Source organism: Merops nubicus, unplaced genomic scaffold (genome assembly GCF_000691845.1).
Source record: "Merops nubicus isolate BGI_N331 unplaced genomic scaffold, ASM69184v1 scaffold18848, whole genome shotgun sequence".
Lineage (NCBI taxonomy): Eukaryota > Metazoa > Chordata > Aves > Coraciiformes > Meropidae > Merops > Merops nubicus.
In genome coordinates this window covers 11372-23052 of record NW_008625307.1, presented here as the reverse complement: position 1 = coordinate 23052, position 11681 = coordinate 11372, and the positions used below count along the sequence as shown (strand labels likewise).

The following is an 11681-nucleotide window of genomic DNA, read 5'->3' as shown; positions in this document are numbered from 1 at the left end:
TAGGGAAATAAAAAGTAAACATTTTTTGCATAATACATAGTGAAACACTGAAATGTCTGGTATGTGTTACTGAAAATTACTCAGTTCTTTTACTTATATTAATGTGAAAGTTTGTGGGGTGAGATTTAATTCCATATTGAATGAAAAACACACTAAATGTATTGTTCGAATTTTTTTGTGACAGACCCAACTGTAATACTGCTGATCCATTGAAAGCCTTAGTGTTTGACTCTACTTTTGACCACTACCGAGGTGTCATAGCTAACATTGCACTCTTTGGTGGGGAGATTGAGAAGGGGCATAAAATTGTGTCTGCACACACAAAGAAAAGATATGAAGTTAATGAAGTTGGAATTCTGACTCCAAATGAACAACCAACGCATAAGCTGTAAGTAAAAAAATGCATTGGGACAAATCATAAATTGGTGTCAGGTACACGATCTTGCATTTCTGTTTGATTTTTGCTTTGAGTGCTAAAGGCTGGGAGAGATTTTTAGTTGTTTTTTTCTTCTTTGGTGTTGGGGGTTATTTGTAATTTAATGCTGAGTGTCAGTCCTCATTTTGGGCATGCTGAGGCAGAAGCCTTTGGGGGCTGCTTTTTGGTCACTGGTAGGGGGAGGAAGTCATTCTATCATCTGTAGCACATGGAATATCTGGACAGCTATTTTTTTTTTAAGACTAGCATTTGATATTCAGCTGTCCAATTTATTTTTAGAAAATACCTTGTTTGAGAGTGGAAGGGAATGGGCATTCATCTTAGTTATGTTGCTGCGTATTTTGAGGGTGGAAAACTTAAAATGCATGAATGCAACAGTTTCCAGTACCTGGCTCTTCATGGAAGCAGTGGGAAGAAAATCAGGTACTTGGAATTAGTGGAGCAGCTTTATCAGTGTGCATCCCTAGTAAGTGTTAATGACTTCTCAGTGAGACTGCATTACGGTGTGGTGGGTTGAAGCCAGCCAGCAGTTTAGCACCCAAACACCCACTTGGTCACTCCTTGAACCCAAATAGGATGGGGAAGAGAACTGGAAGAGCAAAAGTGAGGATTAACAGTTGGACTCATAGATCATAAAGATCTTCTCCATTCTATGAAAGACTTGTGGGACAAGTTAAAAGATAGTTTAATAAGTGAAGGAAAAGAAAAACAAGTGATGCAAAGGTAAGCAATTACCACCTCCCACAAGAATACCAATACCCCAGTAGCCTGCAATTAACAGCCACCTTAGACTACACTCCTTGGGTTTTGTTGCCAAGCATGATGTTATTTGGCATGGATGTTCTGCCAATGACCAGGCCCAACAAAAATGATACAGCCAGCAGGAAGATGAACCAATACACAGACTGTATTGTAGACAAGAAGGACATTCCATGAATGATCGCTGGGGGTACAAACAGATCAATCAGCTGGCACACAAACGACACCACCCCCAATGATCCCACAAAAGATGTGACTCGGCCCACAACAGGTGGTACAAACAGTGAGCCGAGGTTGCCCCTAGTTGGAATGGGAAACAGCCAGACCAGCAAGTTAAATACATAAGAAAAAGGTGCCCACATAGTGACTCTCACCGTATTGGCCCACGTTCACAAAGGTCTAAACAGACTGGGGCCCAGCTCCAGGGAGAGTCAGGAGGTCTGCCCTGAACCAGGAAGCTCTGTGGAGTGCACTCCACAGACAGACACTCCTGACTCCCTGCAAGTGGTCCCAGCTTTTATCCCCAAGCAGACACCTGACCTTTGTCAACTCAGTGCAGGACCCCTGGGGCTCATTTCCCTTATGGCTCTCCCTGCAGGGCCGGCCGCACCCTGGGGGGAAGCTATAAGGCAAAATCACCACCTCTTTATGAGGGGCTGTGGGAATCACCCATATCAACCTTAATTCAGGGCTTGGGGTTCAAACCCCAGCGTTTCACATGGATTATCTATTCTGATCAGTTTGGGTCCTCTGGCCTGGCTTTGTCACCTCCTAGCCTCTTGCCCACCTCTAGCATATTTGCTGGGGGGGCAGAGTGAGAAACAGAAAGCATTCACGCTATGCAAGCACTGTTCAGCAATAGCTAAAACACTGGTGTATTTTCAACACTGGCTTAGTTGCATATGTAAATTGTAGCACCATATGTAGCTGTACACTCTGTTTTACTCTAGCATGGATTCCTCTCCTAACAGCATTGTGCTGATGGAAGACATTTGTCTTCTGTTGTTTCTGCCCATAGTATATGAAGCTTGTTGTACTGGCAGCTGGGAACTGCCCCAGTTCTGCCTTAGATCCTGAGAATTTCTCTCTAACCCCAAACTGGGAGCAGCACAGAATTTGAAATCAGAACTTTAAACGTACTATTTAACAGAAATAGAACTGCTTGACTCAATAGATGGTTTGTCCTCTTGAGACAAAGTTCACAACTCGGAGTTAAAACAAATTTGGCTTATGGGCTTTCAGGTGGGGTGATTTATTTGAATTTCTGACATGAGCGAAGTTGAGTGGGAAAAACAGCGGAAATATTGATAATGCCAAGAAGCATGTCCATATAATGCCAATTTTATTTAGATATGCTGGACAGGTGGGCTACCTGATTGCTGGGATGAAAGAAGTAACAGAAGCCCAAATAGGAGACACACTGTTTTTGTATAAGCAGCCAGTGGAGCCTTTGCCTGGCTTTGAGTCAGCGAAGCCAATGGTTTTTGCAGGTGAGGAGTAAACTGATACAGAGTGGAATTACTTCTTTCCACTAACAAAAGTAAGAGCTATTCAAGTGTTTAAAAGAATATACATGCATATTACAAGTTGTGAGGATTAGAATTCTAGCCAAGTTAGGCTAACGAGGCATGTTCATTTTTATAGCTTTGTGTAATTTTCCCTGTGATTCAGCAAACAGGATTAATAATAGTTGCAGACTAGTCTTATGAGTACAAGACTAATATGTATTTTTAGCCTTCAAGAAAAATAAGTTTTAGCTTTAAAAAAAAAAGTCAATTTTTGACAACTCTTCATCTAGGTAATCATTTCCATAATTGTGATTTTTTTTTTTTATTTTATTTTAAAAATTAGCAACTGTTTCATTAAACACGGTAAACGGACAAAGCTATTATTCAGAATGTGTCTGTAAAATATTTGAATTTTTAGTCTTTTATAGTTTTGTTGAGCTGTTTTCACCAGCTTCAGTAACTACAAATGCTATGGAAGATGGCTCTAGAAAGAAAGAAATTCAGGAGATCACTTTCTAGACTTGGTGTGAGGGAATGTGTAAAACTTGGTGTCTCATGGAGATTAGGTGTCTGTCAGTGACTGTACAAAAGTGTAGTCTTGTAAATAATGGTATTTGTATGCACATATTGCTGCTTGGTGTAGAGCAATCAACATTTTCTGAACATATGCTGATGTGCAAGGTGATGTAGAATCTATTTCAGGTAGTAATTATACAGGCAGCTGCTTTTATTAACTTCAAAAAATACAGAAACATTTGCAGCTTTCTTCAATGTGGCACTTTGTTTTCTGTTCACTCAACTTCTGAAGGAACATCTCAATGAAATTCATCTGCTTATTCAGTTATGCCTAAGCTATGTGTTTACACTGCAGCCCTGCAAAACTGGTTATACTCAACTGTGCATCTTCCACAACTATGAAGGATTAGATAAGTACAGTATCCCTACCATTATGGTTTGAATATTATGAAGTAATCTAAAACTTTATGACATTTTAACTAGTTTTTTTAAAAAAAGCTTATTTTTTTTAACATTTAAAATTGAAACAGAACTTTATTACACTCTCATTGTAAGAGGCATGTTTTAAAGCAAAGTACACACCAGGTAAAGCTGTATGTAACATCTGTCTAATGTTTTATCTAATATGTTTTGACAGGAATGTATCCTGTAGATCAAACAGAATACAATAATCTCAAAAGTGCTTTGGAAAGGCTGACATTGAATGACTCCAGTGTAACTGTACATCGTGATAGCAGCCTTGCCTTAGGAGCTGGATGGAGGTGAGGCTTTTATACTTCTTTCATTTTTGGAGTGGTTCATACATTGAGAATGCAAGTTTAAGTTAACTGAAGGTTAAATTAGAGTGGATTCGAGATCATGAGCTTTAATTCAAATTAATAAGTAAAGATCAACAGCATTTTACTTTCTTACATTCTGTGTTTGCACATACTATGCAATTTTTTTTAGATTGATAGCTTTTGTTCTCAAAGACTCATACCATTCAGGTGTAGAATCATTTGGAGATTGTTCACTGTGCCTAATACTGCCAAACTAGTAGTGCAAATGTACTGCGGAGACCAAAAAATTAACAACTAACCAAACAAACCCACTGTGAAATTCTGGGGGATATATATAAATCTTTTTCACCAACAGGATATTTTTATTTTCCAGATTGGGTTTCCTTGGTCTTTTACATATGGAAGTTTTTAATCAACGTTTGGAGCAAGAGTATAACATGTCTGTTATTTTGACTGCACCTACTGTTCCATATAAAGCTGTTCTTTCCTCAGCAAAGTTGATAAAGGTATGTTAAATTTATTACAGCTTTATGTGAATAGCAGCTTAAAAGCTTCCTATAATAAATATTTACACTTTTAAAAAACCTGTAATCCTAGTGAAAGTAATACCTATAGTCTTTCTATATAATATTTAAAGATATGCAGATATGGTGATCAGGGACTTCTGTATGTGATGTAGAAATCTCTTCTAAAATTGTGCATGGTTATACACTTGGGTTGCATAATTTCTAAGTGTCTTCAAGCAATTGAAAGATTTTTGTAGCCTTTTTTCAATGCTATTTTTGCCTTCTTTGTTATTCATTCTACTTACTTGTAAAATAACAGTGTCTTTTTAATTGTTTTCAGGAGTATGGTAAAACAGAGATTACTATTATTAACCCTGCTCAGTTTCCTGATAAACTTTCAGTATCTGAGTATTTAGAGCCAACTGTTCTTGGTACTATTGTAACACCTCATGAATACATTGGGAAAATAATTGCTTTGTGTCAGGTTGGTAAATGCTTTTGTTTTTATTGTTTGCATTTTTAAGCTCTTGATATCATACTTAAAAGTGAGGATACTAGGTAGTAAGATACTAGATATTAGTACTTAAATATTATCTTTGACAGTAATTATGAAACTATTTCTTCTTTCAAGAGCATTTAAACTTTTTGTGTGTAAAATTAAGTCTGAACTACAAAATTCTTATGTCAGGAGTTAGTGATAATGCTCAGGGTCAACTACCTAGTCAAAGCATCCTGTACTAGAAAAATTCATAGCTGCTTCTGTTTTCCCAAAAGAATGGAATCTGCAGCAGAGGAATAAGATCTGTTGTTTTTTAGAACTATATTCATGGAAATACAACTTCTGTCAACGCTTTACTGAGGCTTCATATATGTCTTCAGTACTTCACTGGAGTACATGTATGATGATGATGACCTGCCACATATCTCCAAGTGTATTTGGAATACTTTTAACTAAAACTGTTGTAACTGCTGTGCATATTGTATCTATATAATTTCTTACAGTATTTTTCTTAGGCTTTAACTTTTCAAAATACATAATAGAGAAAAGTACAGTACTTGTATGTCAGTAAAGTGAAGAAGCAGATTTGTTAAAAAGAATTCCAAAAATAACTTTAAGAACAACCTCTTGGCAGGAAAGAAAAGTACTATGCTGTAATACTCCAATATTTGTGAAAATGGAATTTCAGTGAAATTTTATGGACAAATAATTATACATTTAAAAGGCAGCAGTAAGCAGAAGCTGTTAAGGATTTCAGGAATTCAGCTTTCAGAGAGGATAGACTTCAGTCATTTTGTCCAGTTAAGTTACAGCTGCTTTGTTCGTGTCATGGTGCTGCAATTTGTTCTGGGACTTTACATAACTACCAGTAAGAAAGTTACTTTGGGGCTTGGAGCATGGGAGTTCTCTTGTGCAACTGGAAGCTTCTGTCAAGGGGAACTGAAACAATTTTTTTTTGTCTAGGATCGTAGGGCAGTCCAGAAGGATATGTTGTACATTGATGAACAGAGGGTTGTGCTAAAATATCTCTTTCCACTGAACGAAATTGTGGTGGATTTTTATGATGCTCTTAAGTCTCTGTCGTCTGGTTATGCAAGGTAACTACTTCCTTTGTACCTGCTTCCCCTCCCTCCACACTCCATCCTGAGGAGGGGAACAAAGAAAGTTCTGTGGAAAAGATATGGGAGGGCATAAGTGAAGAATAGTTTTTTATGATGCTGCTGTAAAGCAAATCTTAAGTCACCTTTTATGGGTTAGACTCACTATGAAAATTGATGGAAATACATCTGGAAAACACTAAAAGTGCATCACTACCTAATAATCACTTTCTTTGGTGACGCATGTATTTTTCAAATGTGACATGGAGATGCACTTGCTTATCTAGATGAGTAAGATCTACATGGTTCTTACTTGTCTGAAATGACAGTGGGCATTTTCTGTCCAAAGAATCACTGAAAATTTACGTCTTGATGTACTGTGTCTTGGTGAAAAAGGAAAAAATAACCAAATACTGGTTCTTTAAAGCTAGTAAAAACAAACAACCGTGTTTAAAACAAACACTTTACTTACATGCTTTATTATTGGAATAAAGTAAATCATCTGTATTTTGAAACAAAATGTTTTGCTGTGGATGGCTTCTATAAAAAGGGAGACTAGGACAAAGACCAGCTGTTGGTAAAGAGCCTTGGTAAGATTAATGGGAGGGAAGACATAGCACAGCAGATGGACTTGTGCCACAGGAGGGGAGGGGTCAGTGGCTCTTACAAACCTCATAGGCAGAGATGTTGTTAGTAAAATAGGTTTTGACAGGAACTGGTATACCTAATTACATTATCCATTTTATAAGCACAAAAATGGATTTTGTTGAAGGACTGAATTTGGTTTGGGTTTTTGCTACATTACCTTTATAAGGCATATTTATGTTTTGCTTGGCTTTGTGTCTGTTTAAAGTAGAAGCATAATCAAATGTGGGGAGGCAAGTAGGACAAATAGAAGCAGCAGAAAGATGGGAGATTAAAAATCTCTTGCGACCTAACTCTACAACTAGATAAAAACTAATCTGTTTATCAAGAAGCTATCTCATTAGCAGAATTGTGCTGGGTTCCCTTTGATTCAGTGTGATTGCAAACAGTGTTACGCTGTTTTATTTTGTGATTATTTTTTTGTAATTTCCTAACTGGCTCCCTAATGTTGCTTGTGTATGTAATGCTTCCAATAATCATACTTCTGTTACATGAATCTATTCACACAAGTATGGTTTCTCTAAGCTAATTAAGATAGAAGTACTTTCAAATATTGAAGTAGATATTCCCAAAGGATCCTTCCCCCTCCCTGCCCCGTTCTGATATTTCAGATCTGACCAAGTTAGTGGTATTGGCATTCTCCTCATTTATACTTCCATACAAGTAAATACATATATCTTTGCTTCTCCTCCATTTTAAGAATTTTTGCAAACTGACACACAGACAGCAAGGCCCATACCTACCCAAGGAGATGTGGTTTGGAAATGAAGAGGAAACCTTGTCAAAGAGAATGATGATAGAGGTCATATAAAGTCTGTTCAATGACAGGATGAAAAGAAAACAGCCCAGTGTTAGTGTTTGATTTCTGTGACATGAAGGACATTTACTGTTCAAAAGCTGCGTTGAAGGGTTCTGTTGCCTGGAGCTTCAAGGAACTTAACAGCTGATAGAAGTGTTTGAACAAACTTTAAGATATTGCAGTAAGAATGTAGATTTGTGATTGATTTACCTTGCTCAGTAGCTGAAAGACAGGATGATGTTTTCTGCTACCTTGGAGATAAGATTTATCTGCAGTAAATTTCTAGTCTAGCCTTGTGTAAGGGAGGCGTAGTGAGAGACTACTAAAAGCTGCTCCTGTTTTAATAAAAAGTGTTTTATTAAGAAATATATCTAAAACTTACAATCTCTGTTCAATGAATTTTATAATATAATTTTTACAAAACTGTCACTAACTTTTAAACTCCTTTCATTTAGTTTTGATTATGAAGATGCAGGATACCAGGCAGCAGACCTTATCAAAATGGATATTCTTCTAAATGGAAATACAGTTGAAGAACTGGCAACAATCATACACAGGTAGGTTGACTGGATTCTCCATTCCAAAGAAATAAGATTTAATATTAATTTTCAATGAAAACGTATATGTATCACTAATATATGAAAAATATGTATGAAAAGAGTATTGAAGGTTTCACCACGTCACCACTTTTGGAGATGATCTGAAAGAGAGGCATTTAAATGCTAGATATATTTTTGTGGTAATAATGTAGGGCAGGGAGGAGGAGGAAATGCAAAATACCAATCTTTTAAGGAGCTTGAAAAATTTAAATACCGACCAGTTTAGGAGGTGCCAAATGAGTTGTCTATGGCACTTACTTAGTACTGAAAACAAAACCCTAAACAGACAAGTAAACAACAACAAAAAGGATTTTTTTTTGCCCCAAATAATTCCTGTTCTCTAGAGAAGTTTGTTGTTATCTTGTCTTCAGACAGAGTACCAGGAGAAGGTAAATACTTACTGGATGTAATTATCTCAGAAATTTTTGCTAAAATGATTCAGTTTCCATAAGTTTCTCAGGAATTATTGGTTTGCTGGTGAGAATAATGCCTTCAATTTCCCAGCCCCTCCCCTTGCCTTCTTCTCACAAAGTCTTTATAAGGCTTCCTTCTGTAACTTCAGCATCCCTTTCATGCAATCCTGAGATGAATTTTTTCAAGGTTTTGTTGTTGTTAGGGGTTTTTTTTATCCTTCTTAAAATACTAACTTGAAGTTGCTAAAAAATTTCATAGCTTTCACATAAGTACAATCCTGAAACCCTTGGAATTCTTGAACCTCAGAAAGTCAACGCAGGAAAATGAAACCCTTCCTTTGTTCAGAATGGCGATGGGGCTGGAGTGGAAATACTCTCTCGTATCATTTCCTACTGAATGTGTTGTTCATAAACGTGCACTGTTCAGCAGTCTCTCTGCATCTCCTACTTTGAAAAGATGTAAAATGCAGTGGCTAACCTTGCAAAACTTAGTGATTGCTTTAATATGTTTCTTGATCAGTTTGGCTTGCTCCCCTGAACGTTTTGCTCAATAAAACTAAAGAGTCTTTCAGCTTTAGATTACAAATAATTTTTTAAACTTGTAGTCAGCATTCATTCTGCTTCTGTGTCAGTTATTTGGAGTCCTCTCACTGTGAATAGACTGCAACTGTCTATATAAAAGAATTACTTATTACTTTTATAAGGAGTTACTAAGACTACTCTATGTTGAGTATTAAACTAGCCAGTATTGTTTATCCTAGTTCTATAAATGTCTTCTAAAACTGCAATGCTAAATGAATGTTATGTAACTGCTTCACAATTAACTTTGCCTTATACAGGTAGCACAGAGTCACATTGTTACTACATGAAAACATTGTAAAACTTTTCCGCTGTATTTTGCTAAAAATGTTCACTAAACATGGATGTTCTTAGAGAGAAGAGACTCATTTGTTTCCAATGGCTTATGAAAGTATCTGTTTAGTAGTTTCTTTGGACCTTTTGTCATTTTCTCTCTCCAAAATCTGAAGCATATCCAGATGCTGAATATAGCTGGTTCATTTTTACTAGCAGATGACAATAACATTTTCTTTTCCCTATTATATAAAAATGGATGGTTTAGAAGTATTTGTGTAATATGGACATCTTTTGACCTTGTGGGTCTACAATCTATGAAAATCCTCCTTGATCTTCTAGTTCAAAATTGCTTTTGAAGCTGTGACAGTATCAAAATGGCTTCAGTGTGATACATAATCAAGTGAAATGTGTGAAAAAGGTGGCATACTGAGACCACATATTAGATGTAAAATTATGATCTCATCAGCTTATCTGTTGAGTCAAAAAGAGGAAAACTTTTACTAAAACCCTTTTATCATAGAATGGTTTGTGTTGGAAGGGACCGTTTAAAGATCATCTTCTCCAACATCACTGCAGTGAGTAAGGACATCTTCAATCAGATCAGGTTGCTCAGAGCCCCATCCAACCTGACCTTTAGTGTTTCCAGGGATGGGGCTTCCACTGCCATTCTGGGCAACTTGTGCCAGTGTTTCACTACCCACATTGTAAAAAAAAAAAAAAACCAAAAAAACCCCCAAAAAACAAACACCAAAAAAACCCACAAACAAACAAACAAACAAAAAAGAAGCCTACCTTATATCTAGTCTCTAAATCTCCCTTTTTTCAGTTTAAAACTGTTACCCCTTTTTCTGTTGCCAGAGACCCTCCTGAGAAGTCTGTCCCCATCCTCCTTATAAGCCCCCTGTAAGTACAGCAAGGCCACAATAAGGTCTCCCAGGAGCCTTCTCTTCTCCAGGCTTAACCACCCTTACTCTCTCAGCCTGTCTTCATAGGAGAGGTGCTCCAGCCCTCTGATTGCTTTTGAGGTCTTCCTATGGACCTGCTGCATCAAGTTCTTATCTTTCTTATGCTGAACAAGAAAACAATCAGTTTGGTCCATCGATCTGTTTTTGAGGTTGTGAAAACAGTGATGACTTTCTTTTTCAGTGACAAGGCCTATGCTACTGGCAAAATCCTGTGTGAACGTTTAAAAGATGCTATACCTAGGCAGTTGTTTGAAATAGCCATTCAGGCTGCTATTGGCAAGAAAATCATTGCAAGAGAAACGTAAGTGAAGCCCTTCTGTTTCCTTTTTTTTTTTTCTCCTCTTTTTGGACTTAAAATGCACTTCTAATCTCTTACCTAAATAGTTTTATACATTACAGAACTTTGATTTTACCGTACAGTCATATTTTTCTGGTATATGCTACCATACCTCTTGGAAAAAAGCTCAGAAGCATTTGAGTGGTATCTGTGACTGAAAACTTTGTATAAATCTAATTAAAACAAAAAAGCTTTCTTTTTAAATTGCTTGTGGGTCAGCATTATGCTTAGTGTGCAGAGTATAACTTGCAACGTCCATGTATTCACTTCCTCTTTGGCTGTGGAAAACATTTCTTGCTACTGAAAAAAAAAAAAAATAGCTAGTTGTGGAATACTTTAATCTCTGTGAAAATCAGCAAAAAAACCCCAGCCTGAACCGTTCTGTTTCAAAGGAAATATGTTGTAAGCTGCACACACAACTACTTTGTAACAGCAGTCACTTCTTTCAGAGGAAACTGTTCCTTGATGTTTTATTTCTTGTCACAATTTTGCTGTTGCTGTTTAAACAGGATTTAGATAGTGGTAAAAGAAGTAAAAGTAGGGATCCAAGAAGAGGAGATGTAAAAATTTGTGTATATAACTATATATACACATATATGTAACACTTACTGTGAATCATAGCAGAGATCCTAAAGAGGCAATATTGTCATTTTGATGTTAATATTATACACTCTGAGGAATATTTCTAGAATTGAGAAGTGTGCATTAAGTCTGTTTAAAACTTTGTTCTGTATAGAACATATGAAAATGTTGTGATTCCAGTGCATCTTACAAAGCTAGTAGAAAAAGAACACTTCCTGTTTTGACGAGTTGGTATTTAGCTGCACGTACAGGCGATGTTCTGATGTGTTAAAGTATATATGTTATTTTATTTTACAGGCTGAAAGCTTACAGAAAAAATGTTGTGGCAAAATGTGTAGGTATTTTTTCACTTTTTGATGTTTCTGACAGATGTAAACCTAAGAGTC

The 11681-nt window shown here is 36.7% G+C and overlaps 1 protein-coding gene across 1 annotated transcript in view; it reads left to right on the top strand.

The window, feature by feature from the left end:
* Window positions 1–11681, top strand: part of GUF1 (GUF1 GTPase homolog (S. cerevisiae)) — a 20718-nt gene that overhangs the window by 8510 nt on the left and 527 nt on the right. Inside the window, exons 7-15 of the mRNA XM_008945643.1 lie at window positions 185–388; window positions 2546–2685; window positions 3857–3980; window positions 4372–4504; window positions 4845–4988; window positions 5967–6100; window positions 8000–8101; window positions 10558–10677; window positions 11593–11629. Coding sequence (XP_008943891.1) covers window positions 185–388; window positions 2546–2685; window positions 3857–3980; window positions 4372–4504; window positions 4845–4988; window positions 5967–6100; window positions 8000–8101; window positions 10558–10677; window positions 11593–11629 — 1138 coding nt within the window. The remainder of the gene's footprint in view (window positions 1–184; window positions 389–2545; window positions 2686–3856; window positions 3981–4371; window positions 4505–4844; window positions 4989–5966; window positions 6101–7999; window positions 8102–10557; window positions 10678–11592; window positions 11630–11681) is intronic.